General features: G+C 37.8%; 5 protein-coding genes across 10 annotated transcripts; 3 read left to right on the forward strand and 2 right to left on the reverse strand.

Moving 5' to 3' along the window:
- The first annotated feature begins 45 nt into the window (after positions 1-45).
- Positions 46-1,220, forward strand: IscU (Iron-sulfur cluster assembly enzyme). Of its 2 annotated transcripts, none has more exons than XM_064698610.1 (3): positions 46-223; positions 388-889; positions 952-1,220. In XM_064698610.1, the coding sequence occupies exons 1-2, from the start codon at positions 137-139 to the stop codon at positions 763-765; spliced, it is 465 nt and encodes a 154-aa protein (XP_064554680.1). In that variant the 5' UTR covers positions 46-136; the 3' UTR covers positions 766-889; positions 952-1,220. The 2 variants fall into 2 exon arrangements, with proteins under 2 accessions (XP_064554680.1, XP_064554679.1); XM_064698609.1 differs by having other exon boundaries at positions 47-223; positions 948-1,220.
- On the reverse strand, positions 1,214-2,233 carry LOC135439803 (vasotab). The gene is made up of 3 exons (XM_064698611.1): positions 2,074-2,233; positions 1,417-1,611; positions 1,214-1,361 (listed from the first exon to the last, which is right to left on the reverse strand). Exons 1-3 carry the CDS (start codon positions 2,099-2,101, stop codon positions 1,303-1,305), a joined length of 282 nt encoding a protein of 93 aa, XP_064554681.1. The 5' UTR covers positions 2,102-2,233; the 3' UTR covers positions 1,214-1,302.
- Positions 2,234-3,500: 1,267 nt separating this feature from the next.
- Positions 3,501-5,342, forward strand: LOC135439756 (uncharacterized). 5 transcript variants are annotated; one of them, XM_064698544.1, is made up of 4 exons: positions 3,501-3,627; positions 3,714-4,272; positions 4,351-4,601; positions 4,825-5,342. In XM_064698544.1, the coding sequence occupies exons 2-4, from the start codon at positions 3,972-3,974 to the stop codon at positions 4,879-4,881; spliced, it is 609 nt and encodes a 202-aa protein (XP_064554614.1). In that variant the 5' UTR covers positions 3,501-3,627; positions 3,714-3,971; the 3' UTR covers positions 4,882-5,342. The 5 variants fall into 5 exon arrangements, 4 of the variants coding, with proteins under 4 accessions (XP_064554614.1, XP_064554615.1, XP_064554613.1 ...); XM_064698545.1 differs by having other exon boundaries at positions 3,523-3,627; positions 3,723-4,272; XM_064698543.1 differs by having other exon boundaries at positions 3,536-4,272; positions 4,825-4,883; positions 4,962-5,342.
- Positions 5,343-5,488: 146 nt separating this feature from the next.
- On the reverse strand, positions 5,489-6,611 carry LOC135439757 (S-formylglutathione hydrolase). Its single transcript, XM_064698546.1, has 2 exons — positions 6,509-6,611; positions 5,489-6,455 (listed from the first exon to the last, which is right to left on the reverse strand). Exon 2 carries the CDS (start codon positions 6,450-6,452, stop codon positions 5,595-5,597), a length of 858 nt encoding a protein of 285 aa, XP_064554616.1. The 5' UTR covers positions 6,453-6,455; positions 6,509-6,611; the 3' UTR covers positions 5,489-5,594.
- A 50-nt stretch (positions 6,612-6,661) lies between these two features.
- Positions 6,662-8,152, forward strand: mdlc (RING finger protein mdlc). Its single transcript, XM_064698541.1, has 3 exons — positions 6,662-6,862; positions 6,927-7,665; positions 7,727-8,152. Exons 1-3 carry the CDS (start codon positions 6,751-6,753, stop codon positions 7,965-7,967), a joined length of 1,092 nt encoding a protein of 363 aa, XP_064554611.1. The 5' UTR covers positions 6,662-6,750; the 3' UTR covers positions 7,968-8,152.
- The last annotated feature ends 8,880 nt before the right edge of the window (positions 8,153-17,032 follow it).

A 17,032-nucleotide genomic window follows, 5' to 3' on the forward strand; every position in this document is an offset into this window, starting at 1 on the left:
TTCCAGTCATTGAGCTGGTTCGATAAAAACTACGCAGTATCCAGTGTGTTAAATTTCGACTCTTCTCGTGCTGCTATTTCACAACCATTTAATTTATAATCAGTTGACTTGAAGCAAGTACATTTTCGAAATAAATATGTCTTTTATCCAAAAATCATCTCGACTTCTACAAGTCCAGCTGCGTCGAGTTCAGAGCGTACCAGTGGCACTATACCATGAAAATGTATGTATTGAACTAAACTTTTTGCCTCACGCAAATTTCTTTCGTAACATATTTTATACTAAATATTTACATGTTTTGTCTGTTTTTATTGTACTGTACAACATTTAGTTCTTGGCACGCTTAAAGAAAACAATTACGTGTTAATAAATGACTTTGTCTTGCAGGTAGTCGAGCACTACGAGAACCCCCGCAACGTGGGTTCGCTGGACAAGAAGGATGTCAGCGTTGGCACCGGTCTGGTTGGCGCACCAGCATGCGGGGACGTTATGAAATTGCAAATAAAAGTGGACGAGAATGGCAAAATCGTTGATGCCAAGTTCAAGACATTTGGCTGCGGCTCAGCCATCGCCAGCAGCTCCTTGGCCACGGAGTGGGTTAAGGGCAAATCTATTGATGAGGCAGGTAAATTGAGGAATACGGATATTGCCAAGGAACTGCGTCTGCCGCCCGTCAAGCTGCATTGCTCCATGCTCGCCGAGGATGCGATTAAAGCTGCCCTAGCCGACTATAAGGTCAAGCAGCAAAAGAAGGAGGCGAATTAAAGTTACATACATAAATAATCCAGTTAAATACAAACAAACATGATAACAGCTATAAGTTATCAATTAGAAAACAACAATATACGTACATATATTATTTGCATTGGATTTTATAGTATATAAATGTGTGAGTAGTAGTATAATATACTATAAAATATGTATTTTAAGGGTTTTCTCTTTTATAGATAGACACCGAGTGATTTCCAGACGGTGCAGTAGTGTGTGCGTGGAATACAAACAATGGGAAATAGCTGGAACTGAACTTATCTAAGCGATGTGTGAATGTTAATGCGAAGATGTGTGTTTTTTAAGGGCTAACTAACTATAAGTTACCCTTTTTGTGAATAGGCAATATGTTGTGTGAAAGCCATTTATAATTTTAGTTTTGCAAATTTAAGCCTGTAGAATGTACATGTGTATGAATAATCAATAAACTGTTAACAAATCTGAATATAGTATGTAAACTGTTTTATTGATTGTGCCATAAGACTTTAAATATTGATTTTTTCAGTTGTAAAGGTTCACAATTGTTCGCAATTTTTATGATAGACGCACGCTGACACCGCCGCCACACTCGCCCTTTGACTTGACCTCAAATGCTGTAAGTGAAAATTACATTTAATGCCAATTTACGATTGATCAAAATAAACTTACGATCGTCAGCGTGTTGGCAGTTGTAATTGGCCATGACGCACGGGCTTCCGAACGTTAAGAGGCGCTCCTTGTTGCTGTTCTTAGTCCTGGCGCACACGGGTTCGTAGTCGTCGCCGCAAGCGCGTGCGCAGCTGTTTGCCGGTTTCTTAGAGTCCTTGGCTGGACTGGCAAAGACGAGCGCCAACAGGCACAGCGCTAATCAGTGAAAAGAAGAAGTTTGGGATTTACTCGCCATATAAATTAATGTATATATACTAACTAAACTATTTTTACCTTATCTCAAAAGATGTTAGAAAGGTCAGTTTGCTCTACCAGCTACAAGGTATTCTATGTGCCATACATGAGAAGTTATAGAATGTACTTGCTTAAAGGTTTGGTTATCATATAAATAAAAAATTATCTGTATATGATAAATATTTGCACACGCCAGTATGATATTGGGAATTCAAAATCGATATATTCGTATATATACAATAGGTATATCACAAGAGATCTTTAAAAAGGACGTAAAACACAATATTAACACTTTTGTTTAATTTTTATTATTAGAGTGAACTGCACGTCCAGCTATGCGCTACCACAATGCAAATTTCATTGTAGTAGAATTTTGTTTTTATTACATTAAGTTTTACATGTCCGCTAATCTACTATACTTACCCAGAATGGTAAACAGAGCAAAACGCATTATAATATTCCAGAAGCTCTCGAGCAAAAAACGAAAACCGGCTTTGAGTCGAGTTGGAATTGAACTGAATTTCAGACTGTGAGATTTATCACCTTTATATACAAGTCCAGCTCAGAACGTAGCTGATGACAATAGCCGGTGGCACACAGACTCACGTGTATATGTACATATGTGTATGTACATACCGATAGACATGAATATACATATGTATGTATGTATATGTATCATGTAGTCTATATTGTGGCGATGGGAATCACTGATCCCACACTTAAATTACTATGTATTAAAAAGTAGACAAGCTTTAAATGCATTCATTTGTATTTTTAGGTAAAGATGGCAATGACGGGGACAACGACAGCGACCGGGTCGAGTAGACACGGGTTTGGAAATGGACGACATTTGAGAGACACGCGTCGGGTGGTGTCATTTAGTCTATAGCGGTTTGAGTGACATTTGCCCCCACTCTTGGGGTCTGCTATAGAGACATACTTAAAAAATATGTGGGCGATTTGTATGTATTTATTATCAAATTAGCGACTTTGACAAAATGCGGAACGGCGTTTAATTAAAATGTTATGCAATTGTTCATAGAGTATAAATAGTCAAACTTATATAAAACATAATTGAAAGATTAAAATACATTCTCCTAAAAAGAGAAATTAAAGATAAAATAAAAATAAAAAAAAATTGTTTACTTTTGTAAGCACTTGGGCAAGATTTATATGCAGGGCAACATTCCAAACTGAAATCATAGTCTCCCGTTACACTTCTGGCTCAATCCAATTTACGCACATTTGCATGCCTCTCGTGTGAAATGAACGGGAACATGCCCCCCAAATCCAGTTCACGTGATGCTTCAACGTTCTAAAAGTATGTCTTTTCATCCGCTAGAATTTAATGGACTTGTTTATCCAAAAAACAGTGATTGCCATTAAGATCAGTTTGAATTCAGTGATGTCATGCCAGTCATTAAACCTTAAAACGACAATATGAGTATAAAGTGCATACCTTCCTTATTTTTATTGTTTTTTTATATGCACGTATTTACGAAATATATGGTTATGTAAGTACTCATTCAAGTGACTGAGAAAAAAATGCGTTGATCCTTATTTAAGTTAAAAAAAACAGAACAAGAATAAAATACAAGCGCAGAAAAAATAAAACAAATAAACTTGACTTAACTAGGTCGCACATTTAAGATTAACGAATATGCATATGAAAAGTAACTATAAAATATTTTCAAAGGCTGCTTGCATTCAAATAAAGTAGCCACCAGATTGGTGTCAGCACAAAAAACATATGTTCTTTGTTTAGTGGTGTCAGCCTACAAAGGAACCTGTAAATCAAGCTATCGTTGTTAAATATCGATATAAATATGTTTGGTATATCGGCATCGCATTGTGTTATCACATCACTAGATTTCTCAAACACGATGCGTCATTTTTCGCTCTAAACGTTTGCAATTTCACAATAGAAAAGAAAGTATATTTCGTTGAATATAATTTATAGATATAATTAAATAAAAGGTAAAGTACAAGACAAGGATCTATCGTGAAATAGAGCACATAATAGTAAACATTTTACCTGCTTGCAAAACCCAAAAATAATGGAGGAATTAAAGAAATTGGTCGCACAATACCAATGTAATGCGTATGTTGATGTAAGCAGCTCCGATAGCGACAGTGACTCTTACATATCGACTGGACGGCCAGCACACAGAAAATCCGTTAATGAAGCTAAAGATGCTGAAGGGGAGAGCGGCAAACGTAAAACCGGAACAGCACGGCTGCCGACAAGACGTCCAGATCCCAATGTATACAACAGAAATGCGTTGCTTGCGCGCGAAAATCGCCGCAAAAAGAAGGCGTACATGGAGTCAGTCGAAAAGGAGCTTGACGAAACTCGCAGCACCAACAGATCTTTGCTGAAAGCTCTTAAGAAACAGTTCAAATTAACACAAAAGCTCGAAAAAGAGTGTCAATATCTGAAGGACGTATTGGGTAATTGCAAAAATAACAAAACTGTTACCACAGTACTAAATGTGGACATTTCATCGCCGGATAACCGGGCTGCTTCACCGGATGGCTCCCTCATATCAACTTATTCAAGCAGCAGCTATGAGCTGCCCATGGAGACGAAGTGCTTTCCAGGCGTGCTGAACGACGACAATGGTAGTGTAGCCGCAGAACAATATATAAATGAGCCGCCATCAAGTTCATGGAATGACTTTATCGATGATTTATTAACAGATTATCAGCATCAGCCTGCGCCCGCGTACGAGGATGAGAGCTGCACCCGATTTCTGGAGGATAACAGCTTTGGCCTACCAGAATGCCAGCAACCGCTTAAACCACTGACAATTATTGATGAGCATAGCTATTTCAATAAATTTTCGGAAACTGGTTTTATTCCAAGCTGCGATTGGAGCCCCAGTCGCACTCCGCCCACGCAGTTGCTGCAAGATGACGAGTTCTTGATCAACACAGACAGCGGATGCATTGCAAGTCTATAGATTTATTATTTTTTTAAGTATTTTGTTAAGGAGTTTTAAGCATTCTTAGATTAAGCTATTCTGACGCGTTCTTTTTGTGAATCGATATAATTCTTTCCATTATGACAATTTTAAAATTTGACCAGCTTAGCCCGTGGAGTTTATGATAGAACACCAGCCCACTGAACCGGTCCTTTGGCCTTGATGTTAAAAATTTGTTTCATAATTTCAGGCCTGTGTGGAGGCGCGTTGGATAATTTTTCATCCAGCACGCAAATTAAAAATTTAAAGGTGGGTTTCCTAAACCAGATCCAAGCTGCAAAAATACCAAATGAGACTATGATCTATATTTTTGTGCCACTTTTTCAGTTGCGGCCAGAATTTAGGACGAATCTCGATATCTAACGGATTTCCAAATTATATTGGAAGGAGATGAGTTACAGGCGTCGAGTGTATTAAATGAAAAATAAGACCTTTTTTTTTAATCATATTTAAAGAGTAAAAAATTTACTAATTTATTTGGATTCTGACATGTTTCAGATGTGTTAATCACACAATCGATGTATACTCTTACATTGATTTTAGTGGACAGTGAGGCTTGAAACACCGGTATGTACTTCTATCATAACTCCTGAAAAGGCATTTCGTATTACTTGAATTATTATTTGTTGATTTTGGAAAGAATAATCGATACAATTTCATTAATATGCATTTGTTATTGAGCCCAAATAAAACTACAACTACACAATATTTGTGATTAATATAGTGTTTTAATATTATTTTTACTGAGGTTAAAGTATACGAAAAATACGTTAGGTCTTAAACTTTACGTTGCCAAGATATTACTCATGTTTGCAAAAAAAAAATATAAATTTGTAAATAAATAGACAAGCAAATAATAAGCAAATTAATGCGTGTTTTTTCATAAGTGCAGTTGTATGTACAGAGTTTATTTGTCAATACAATTTTTTACAAACAAAACTCAAGCATTTTAGTTTTCCCTTATGCCTTTAACAACTTTGCATGGTATTCAATATGCTCAGCTATAAAGGTTGCTATATAGAAGTAGCTGTGGTCATATCCTTCGCGTTGCTTGAATATGGTCTGGATGTGGTCGTTAGTGGCAGCTGCAGCAAGCAATTTTTCTGGCAGCAGTTGTTTGCCAATAAGAAAGTTATCAGCCGATCCTTGATCTATGAATAGTTCCTGCGGAGTACTGACATACTTTGAGACTAGGCTAGTGGCATCCCACTGCTTCCAGTTCTCTACGTTTGCACCCAAGTAACCGGTAAATGCCTTCTGGCCCCATGGGCATTCCGATGGGTTCGAAATTGGTGCAAATGCAGAGACTGATTGGTACAGACCGGGATTTTTTAAGGCGGAAATCAATGCGCCATGTCCGCCCATGCTGTGACCAGAAATGCCCTTTTTGCCAGGCAACGTCGGGAAATTCTCATTGACTACTTCAGGCAACTCCTGCGTAACATAACTGTACATTTTGTAGTGTTTTGACCATGGTGCTTCAGTAGCGTCTACATAAAAGCCCGCGCCACTGCCAAAGTCATAAGCATCATCCTGGCCGGGCAGGTCCACTCCACGTGGCGAAGTATCAGGATTAACCACGATAAGGCCATGCTTAGCTGCAGTCTCTTGGAAGCCACTCTTCTGCACAAAATTCTCGTGCGTGCAGGTCAAGCCGCTCAAAAAGTATAGCGCCGGGCATTGAGTTTTATCTTCAACTGCCACAGGTGGCAAGAAGACACCAAAGGTCATATCGCAATCCAATATGTTAGAGTGATGTTTATAGACACGCTGCTCGCCCTCGAAGCATTTTGTGGTCGACACCAGTTCCAGCTTCATGTTCTAAAATTTTAATTATTATAGTATCAATACAATAAGTGAAGCAAAATATTTACTTATGTAGATTTTTTTTTAAATAAAAATTTTGTTCGTGATAGGAATCAGAATGAATATTTTTATATCGGCACCAGGGCTGATTACTGGTTCCATAACGAAGTGCAGCCCTGAAATAAGGTTTTGTGGCGCGGCTGTGTTGTAAAATACTACGCTTGCAAATATGTGCAACACTAAACTGTAGCAAAACGCTCGATAAGTAAATAAACCGGCATCACTTTACTTATCGCAAATATATAATACAATGTCCGAAGAGGCGCCAAGTACTTCTACATTTGGCTTCAAGAAGCGTAATTTGAGCAAAGGTGTGGGTATGCGGCGGAAGAAAGTCAGCAGCACCAGCAGCAACGATTCGGGTAAGCCCAATATTGGCGCAAAAAAAAATGATAAAACACAGTTCTAAATAATATATTACCACAGCAAAAAATAGCGACGAGGAGCGGCAAAGTAAAACAAGTGCTTCAGCCCGTGCTGAAAATCGACGAAAGCGTACTAATCCAAACTTCCAAAGCACTAAATCGTTGGCCAAACGTAAGGCGGAAATAGGCTTCAGAGGATTCAACTCATCAGGTAGCGACGCTGACTCGGCGGGCGATAGCAATGCTGTGGGTGTGGCTTATAAATCGAAGCGCGAAGCTCTTTCTAGTGGACCTCAGGATCAGGGCGCCACTGCCGTTAATGAAATGGACACGGAACTGGATCGCGATGCCCAGGCGATACACGCGCGCTCGCTCAAAATCAATGAAGAACTCGAGGGAAAAGCGGACGATAAGATCTATCGAGGCATTAATAATTATGCTCAATATTACAAAAAGAAGGACACGGCGGCGGGCAATGCTAGCTCGGGCATGGTTCGCAGTGGGCCCATACGCGCCCCGGCGCATTTGCGTGCGACTGTACGTTGGGATTATCAGCCAGATATTTGTAAAGATTTTAAAGAGACAGGCTACTGTGGCTTTGGCGATAGTTGCAAGTTTTTACACGATCGCAGCGACTATAAAGCTGGCTGGCAGCTAGAAATGGATCACGAGGCGCAACGGCGCGGAGATTGTGACTCGGATGGGGATGAGCATAAATATGAGATTCACTCGGACGAGGAATCCCTGCCATTCAAGTGTCACATATGCAGGCAAAGCTTTGTTAATCCTGTGGTCACCAAGTGAGTTTGCTTAATATACAGCTTATAAAAATATGCTATCAAATCTTTAATTACATTTCAGGTGCAAGCATTACTTCTGCGAGAAATGTGCGCTGGCCCAGTACAAGAAGTCGCAGCGTTGCATAATTTGTTCACAGCAAACCAATGGCATATTTAATCCTGCCAAGGAGCTGATAGCTCGCCTGAAAACAGCACCTACGGACGAGTTAGATGATGACGATGATGACAATAATGACAACGGTCATCATGACAATAATATAGAGCAAGCGTTGCCAGTTTCCTCCAATAGCGAAAGTGAATAAGTAAGCCAGGTTTTTAGCGCTGGGTACTGCGCCTTTAAAAATGTGTTCTTAAAAGTTCTAAAATTAAAAAAAAAGGTCTATTTTTGTGGGCTAGTGAATTTATTAGTTCCGCTAAGAATTATCACTTAGTAGCTCCTGAACCATAAAAGCTTTATTAAAAACACAAACTGTTATAAAATTAAGAAGTTAACTATCTTTATATATAAAACTGTTTGTGATTAACGCACAGCTTAAGTCGTAAGAGCTTATACATATGTAGTTACCTTATATGATGGAGGTGCACGCTAAGACGGGGTTTTGGGGTTCCACCCGCAAGTTTGGAAAAACCTCGAAAAACGTTTATATGAAACTTTTTTTTACCATCCGATCGGAGTTAAACTCATTTAAAGGTCTTTGTTCAAATTCATTTAAGGGGTTTCTAACACTTTTTGGAAAATCCATCCCTCCTTGGTGGAAATCAGGATCAAGAGTTGATGAGTGAAGTTTTGAATTGAAATTCATTTAGTAAGTCTTGAAAATTCATTTGAGACGTGGTTCACACTTTTGCAGAATCCAGGCTTCCTCTGTGGAAAATGTGATTCAAAGATTTTTGAGCAAAGCTTTAGCGATTTTAAAAATTCGTTCGCAACTATGGTAAATTGGCGGAAAACGATTGAATGAAAGATTATTACCATCAGATCGGCTTCAAAATCATTTTCAAATATCTTTTTAAAAATTAATCTGATACGGGCTTCACAGTTTTTGCAAAATCCAACCGACTTGGATGGTAAATGTGGGTTAATGATTGAATGACCGAAGTTGCGGCTATAAGCTCATTTGCTAAGTTCTTTGAGAACATTCATTTGAGACATGTTTTACACTTTTCTTAAAATGCAGGTAATCTCGATGAGAAGTATGGACTGTAAGTTTTTTCCGATCGGTCTCAAGCTTATTTTCAAACCACTACATAAAAACTTAATGAACACGTGTTTCATATATTTTATAAATTCAGCAACTGCGGCAATTTGGCGGAACATTTTTAACTTTTTTGTTTATTTTCGCATTGGCTTTAAACTTATTATCAAAGATCTTTGTGAAAATGTATCTAATGTCGCCAAAGCTACCGTCCTTTGATGGAAGATGCAGCTCAATGGTTTATTTAACGAAAGTTTATTTTTCAACCTTAAGATTCTCACCAAAAGACTAACATGGGTGGAACCGTTGATTCCATCATTTGGTTCTTTATCTGATGGACTTTAAACATATTGTCAAATAAAAGTGGATATCAAAATGGTTCGGGTAAATTTAAATCATGTAAAACTTTGAACCACAAAACTTTCCACGGGCAAATCTCGGCAGGACCTGCTAGTACATTTATATAATTGTTAGAAGTATGACATTGATATTCACGTTAATTTGACAAGTGTTTTTGTTCGATCGATCTCCTACGTAATAAAATGTGTTTCAATTACTAAAACAAGTATAAATACTAAACTAAGTATATGGTATATAAAATACTTTAAGACCGTTTTTAGTTTATACCGAATGTTGAACTTCCAGAAATACCCATTTCCACCAAGGAGGGATGGATTTTCAAGTGTGAGACACCCCTCAAATGAGTTTTAACAAAGATCTTTGAAAATGTCTGTAAGGCCGATCTGATAGCAAACAGAAAAAATTCGTACAAACGTTTTTCGCGATTTTTCCACAGTGGCGGGTGGAACTTTCCAAAACTAAAAATTTCAGTTTTCTAGTTAGTTCTACCGAAGAGTCGGAATACGAAATCTAGGTCGCCTTCGTTGCTTGCAACACCAAATAAAATGAAAAATCAAACGAGTAGAACAAAATGAGACAAGTAGCTATTTGCTTTCCATTGCAAGAGAATTAATATTTTCCGTTTTGAACATAGTTGATACTCTTTTGTCAAGGTGCTTTGAAATTTAAACTCGCTGAGCTGATAGACACTTTTTTAGACTTTGAACAGTCTTGGTTACTTTGTTTTATTCGCTTACCGTTGACACTTGTAAGTACCGGTATGTATTATAATTAAGCTTGCGTTCGGTCCTAGCAAATGAGCACAATGTACTTGCTTAGTTATTTTCACTCAAGCAAGTATATTGCCGTATCGGACAAAACGAATTTATGAATATCTCGTTTGACATTTAAATTAGACTTGCGCAAGACACTAGTTCAAACTTCATTTAAATACCACGTCTGTGCAATTCCGTTCCTATGGATTCAACTGCTTGGACTTTGTGTCAGTGGGGAAGATCGAAATGTAAATAAGCAACATATTGAACATGTTGAAATGGCCCATTTTGTGCTTAACAACGCACATTTCTGTTGGAAATCGGTATCTCTTACTCTTTGTCTGCCTGGTTTTTAAGAATACAGCACGAAAAAATGTATGTGGAAAGAATTTCTTTGGCAATAACGACACCAAACTCGTTTGCATTTTATTCTTTGGCCTAAAACCAAAATATTGCCAATATTGCTTGCTTGGTGAGAGGAGACTAGGCCGGCTGCCCGACGCAAGCAACAAATGACCTCATAAGTCTCAGAAAACAAAGCCGACAAAGGCAAACCCATACTTTGGACCCTGCTCGATGCACACAAATCACTTGGAGCTTCTCCAATGCAGGCATCAACGTCAAGCGAAGGGAGCTCGACCAATTGATAGTTCAATGAGTTTGCAAACAAATTTTTGAGGTCTTGTGAATAGTTAATTGCCAAGTCTTGTGGAAGCCTTGCATCAGAAGGAGATGAAAATGGGCAACAACTAAGAGACCATAAGAGTAGGTACCAGGCTCAATAAATATATCCTATGTTATTGATTAAAAAACCCTGCGAAATGCAGTTTTCTGCGGTGTTTCACGATAATTCATCGGTGCAGCCACTAACCCCATACAATCACTAACTATGCAATGCATAGACATGTCAAACAGCGGAATAATCGGAAACCGATAAATCGTCAACGACTGAGCCCCATGGGTGTCCGCGACCATTTTAGTGTGCCCAGAGAAAGTAAGACTGCTGAGAGTGGCAGCCGAACCCCAGCCTCGAAAGCCGAACGTTCAGTATGAAGCCGCATCTCGCTCAGCGCACAACGTCGCTGCGGCTGATGCCTTTTCATAATATATGTATGTATGTTAGTTTTTAATTCCTTACATCCAAAAAACATACGTATGTGTGTATGCATGTGCAGAGTGTGCCTCGCTCTCACTTATTGATTTGCGCACTTGTGTGCATCTCCTTCTCCCTGCATAGCTTCTCAAAAACCCCGAGATCTACAAACATACATATGTTTGTGTTGTGTGGATGTGCGCACAAGTAGATCGCGGCGTTTGTCGCGAGCCAGAGATTTTTTCTTCAATTGTGTGCCCTTTGTGCCTGTGGCACACACATTCAAATGCTCTATCATGTATTTCTTCGTCCAGTCAGGCATAATGAGAAGAATCTGATATCTCTGCAAGGGTAATTCTTCGTCGGCTTGTCGAATAATTTAAGAAAAGACCAAAAATTGAAAATGTTCAATTTTTGCGACTTGTTACTTGTGCACACGTACACTCTTTCGAGTAAGTAGTTGGGTGACATTATTAAAGGGTCAAAGGGCACACAATTGAAGAAAAAATCTCTGGCTCGCGACAAACGCCGCAATCTACTTGTGCGCACATCCACACAACACAAACATATGTATGTTTGTAGATCTCGGGGTTTTTGAGAAGCTATGCAGGGAGAAGGAGATGCACACAAGTGTGCAAATCAATAAGTGAGAGCGAGGCACACTCTGCACATGCATACACACATATGTATGTTTTTGGGATGCAAGGAATTAAAAACTAACATACATATATAATGAAAAGGCATCAGCCGCAGCGACGTTCTGCGCTGAGCGAGACCGGCGTTTGGCTGCCACTCTCAGCAGTCTTACTTTCTCTGGGCACACTAAAATGGTCGCGGACACCCATGGGGCTCAGTCGTGGACGATTTATCGGTATCCGATTATTCCGCTGTTTGACATGTCTATGCATTGTATAGTTAGTGGTATAAGTAAGCAAGCGGGTATTGCCCGGATTGCCCGTAGAACGTTTTGTGCTAAGCATTTTAGATATTACCTTTCCATTAAGTACACGCCCGTGGAAAATAGAAATCTAATTGATCACCATTTCTATTTATAAATAAAGTGTTTAAATAAATAAAGTTTAAAATGCATCGAATAAAGAACCAAATGTTTAAATAAGGGGTTTCGTCTTCTGGAAAGAATCTTGAGGCCGATTAAAAAACTTGCGTTTACAGACCCGCATTTTCGATTAAATAGCGGTGAACTTTGCGAAGGCGTGTCAAATAAGTTCTGATAAAGATCTTTGAAAATGAGTTTGAAACCGATAATAAACCAAAAAGGTAAGTTAAGTTTTCTCGCCAAATTTCCACAGTTGCGGGTGGAATTTTCTAAATCGCTGAGGCACGTATTCATTAAGTTTTTATATAGAGCTTTTAAAATAAGTTTGATACAAATCGGACAAAACCTAAAATTTCTTCCGAGGAAGCTTGGATTTTGCGAAAAGCGTGAAATACGTCTCAAATGATTTTTCATATAGATCCTTGTAAATTAATTTGAGCGCGAAGCGTCATCCACCAAATCTTTGACTCCCATTTCTATCAAGGAGGAATGCATTTTTCGAAAAGTGTGAAACACCCCTCAAGTGAATTTGAACGGAGATCTTTGAAAATGAGTTTGAGGCCGATCAGATGGTAAACAAAAAAGTTTCATACAAACGTTTTTCGCGATTTTTCCATACTTTCGGGTGGAATTTCCCAAAATCCCGTCTTAACGTGCACCTTCATCACATAAGCTAACTACAGTAATCATTTCAGCTTTCTAGCTCTTACGGGTTGGACTGTGCGTTGATCAATAAGTCAGTCAGTCAGTCAGAACAAACAGTTTTATATATAGAGATTTCCTCTTGAAAATCATTATAGGATCATCTTAACAGGGGCTCGATCCCTAATCTACGTGCACGGTGTAGTTGTTACTATGATATACTTCTATCCGGAAGTGATTAATAAAATTTAAAATCAGAGTATCTTAATCCGAGCTGACATCCATAGCCACAAAGCCCACAAGTCACGTACTCTCATTCCTAGACATTCAATTGCCCCTAGGTATCGTTTTATTGAATGACAAAGTCGTGCATGCCGAACGAAAATAAATTGAGCGGGCGAAACATTTCTTGGCGTTCGCTGCTCCATATATTTTACGACAAATCAGTTTTCATTATATTAATAAACTCCAATGCGACAGACACGTGCTAACTAGCATTTTATATAGTTTCTAGAGAATTTGATACCATTAAACGCCGCGTACACGTAGCTAACAATTCAACAATAATAGCAACTGAGGCTGCTTTGATTAACAGAGCGCTTTAAGGGGCACTGAAATTAGCACTCTCCCGTAAAATGCTGTCCAATTAACAAACGAAAATTGGTCTTTCTCCCACTTCCTCTTTTCAAACTTCAACTGCCTGCTAGAGCAATTGAACGTTAAGGAGCCTATTTCTGCTAGAGCTTAAACATGTTCATTCCACTTTTAAATCCCTTACAGTAATTGGCTACGACCATAGAAATCAGAAACGAAAAAATTAATTATTATACATAATTTGAATGATTTAATTAACCGAAATTCGCTATTGAAGAATCTCTAATGTTTGCTGTTTCGGCTGTACGTTCGTCACCGGTTAGTCACTCATTCACTCTCTCTTTTATATATGTAGACTAGCGGGTATAGCCCGGCCTTGCCCGAGGCAGGTATAAAATAAATGTTCTCAAAAAAGCTTTGAAAATGATTTTGAAACGGATCGGATGGTAAACAAACAACTTTCGTCAATTTAGCCCTGTTGAGGGTGGTATTTTCCAAATCTCTGAAAAACGTATTCCATAAACTCTTATGTAGAACTTTGAAAATAAGTTTGATGCAAATTGGACAAAACTTGAACCAAAAAAATCTTTGAATCGCATTTCTACCGAGGAAGCTTGGATTCTGCAAAAAGCGTGAAACACGTCGCAAATGATTTTTCATATAGATCCTTGTAAATGAATTTGAGCGCGAAACGTCACCCACCAAATCTTTGACCCCATTTCCACCAAGGAGGAATGCATTTTCCGAAAAGTGTGAAACACCTCTAAAATGAATTTGAACGGAGATCTTTGAAAATGAGTTTGAGGCTGATCGGAAGGTAAATAAAAAAGTTTCATACAAACGTTTTTCGCAATTTTTCCACTCTTACGGGTGGAGTTTCCCGGAACCCCGTCATAACGTGCACCTTCATCACATAAGGTAACTACAGTGAAAATTTCAGCTTCCTAGCTCTTACGGTTTGGGCTGTGCGTTGATCACCAATCAGTCAGGACAAACAGTTTTATATATAGAGATAATATAAAAATATAATGTACATATGCTACATATACATCTTAAATGTTATTAAAGCTTATGTCAATAATATTTATTAATTTTTGTTTACATTAGTTCGGGTTCGTTGTGAAATTTTGATCAATAGTATTTAGTCTATGCCGAATAATTTGAAAGCGCCCCTCGTACATTCATATATAATACCAGCTGCTGATACACTTGCGTTCGTGTTGCGTTGTCGTTCCCTTATTTATTGAGTTCTAGTGTCAGTGGCTATTATCCCATGGTCAATGTCCGATGGCGTTGCCAGCTCTGCAGCTCAACTTGTCGTTTATTATGTCAATTATCATTAATTCCGAAATGCACCTGTCTTCGCCAAGGTTGTAGAACCTTTTGCACGCCCCCAGCTTAGAGGCACGTACGCCGCAGTAAAATATCTACGGCTATATAAATTGTTATTGCTTGTGCGTATAATTTGCCTGTCTGTTTGCACATTCGCTAAACACATTTGTTGGAAGTTTGCGAGGCGTGGCTAGTTATATCTATTGAAGGGCCTAAGTAATTTATTTTCATTGAGTTTTAATGGGAGCTTTCTTCTTTTTTCACCGATTATGGTAATGGCTTGGTATGATATCAGTATTAAAATTAACAATTAAAGGACATCCTCAGATTGGTGACCCGAACCGAAACATATTGGAATTATCTAACCTGAAATCATGGAATATGTGCGAACCGTGTACCGAGCAACCGACAATTTTTACTCGCTTTGCAGGCCTGAGTACATCTTTTTTGTATAATCGAATAAGTTCTTATATTATTCTTATAGTATGGCGGCATACATGATGTCAGGCTGGACCAAATGAAATTGACTGACAAAACTTTGCCCAAAAATGATAAAGTGCACGAAAAGTATTTTGCGAATAAAAAAAATGGAAGCCAAACAAGTCGAAAATAAGAGCAAAAACTTACAGAAATCGACAAACATCAATATTAAAATGGCGTAAGAGCAACAGTAAATTCTATTGTTCAAACTACAAACTATTTTTTTTCTTTGCAGTTTTAATGTCTGTCCACTTTTATTTGTATTTGCATTGTGGCCTATCGCGACAAGAATTTTTGTGGTTTGTTTTGAAGAAAACTTGAAAAGTTTTATACTTGATGCTTGCCTCTTTGTTAGTGTTGCAAAAGCAGCGATTTCTCTCCTTCTTCATTGTGATGTTTGCCAAAATATTGGCCAGAATGCAAGTGTCAGAGATGCGGTTAACATTTTGGAGCAGCAATGCGAATATTGTTATAATGCGAATATTGTTATAAATTAAACAGAAGCCTGCTTGCCTATTGGGAACTCTTATCAACCCAGTTGTTTAACGCAACTTTTCCCACAACTTTTGGCATCCCGGTATCGTGCTCCTCGGGGCTGGTGGATCAGATTCGTATATATTTTCCCCTGGTGGACAATTTTGTACTCGTTTGCACGCAACATAATTTATATTTTAATGCTTGTTTTTATTTTCAATTCTGCTCTTCAATTTTTATTTTATTTTCCATATATATGGGCATGCGTGAGTATGTGTGCTTAATTGTTTGAAAACTAATGCTTTTTGATTGCGGCGGATTAATGTTGTTGATTTTTATTTACGCATTGTTGACCATTTTTGTTAATTTAAAAAATAATTACATAATTATGTGCTCGAAGCTTGGCAATAAATCCAATTATAATTGTTTGGTCAATACAAGCGCAAGCCTCTTAATCTCTATATATAAAACTGTCCTGAATGACTGACTGACTGATTGGCACAGTTTATACCGTAAGAGCTACGACGCTGAAATTTTCACTGTAGTTACCTTATGTGCTTATCATCCGATCGGCTTCAAACTCATTTTCAAAGATTTTGAGAGATTTATTTTATACAGGCCACGGGCAAGGCCGGGGTATATCCGGATATACATATATACTAGTATACTATACTATAGAATAACGAGATTAAATTAATATCTTTTTCATGCCGTATAGTTTTTATATATTAAGTACTCGGTCAATATAAAGAACGCAATCCTATTTCTTATAGTCTAAGAGATATGCTAATTAACCTCGAATAATACGTCTCATTTTTAATATACATATATAATAATCTCATTTGCTCCTTTTGAAAACCGTTTGTTTTGGAAATGTTATCTGAAATTGGATATTTATATTGAAACGGAATATTTTTATCGAATTACAAAATTTTATAAAAACAATATTATAATTCTTTAAAAAAAAATGAAGAGAGCAAACTAAATATTAATTATTATAAAAAATTATTTCCCATACTTCCAACTTTAATTGATCGTTTATTAAGTAAACATACGTTTAGGATCCCTAAGATCAATTAAATGCATACTCCAGTCTGATAAACTTGATGACTCAGTCAGTTAGATAATCTACCTAAAGGGATATTACAAAAGCTAAATTTAATTCAAACTTTATAGTACCATAACACAAATAATAATAATAATAAAATAAATGGTTAGACTTTTGTTTAAATACTATCCATTAAGAGTTCCAAATTGGGATGCCCACCAAGTGCCATAGCAGGCTCAGGAACTTGGCCGTGCAGATGAGGTAGAGGGATATTTGCATGCGGCGTATCCGAAGACATAACAACTTACGGTCAAGCACAAAAATGAGCTACAAAAT

The sequence above is a fragment of the Drosophila montana genome, unplaced genomic scaffold (assembly GCF_035044405.1).
Source record: "Drosophila montana isolate Dmon_TW-CO22-7 unplaced genomic scaffold, ASM3504440v1 contig_779_1, whole genome shotgun sequence".
Classification (NCBI taxonomy): domain Eukaryota; kingdom Metazoa; phylum Arthropoda; class Insecta; order Diptera; family Drosophilidae; genus Drosophila; species Drosophila montana.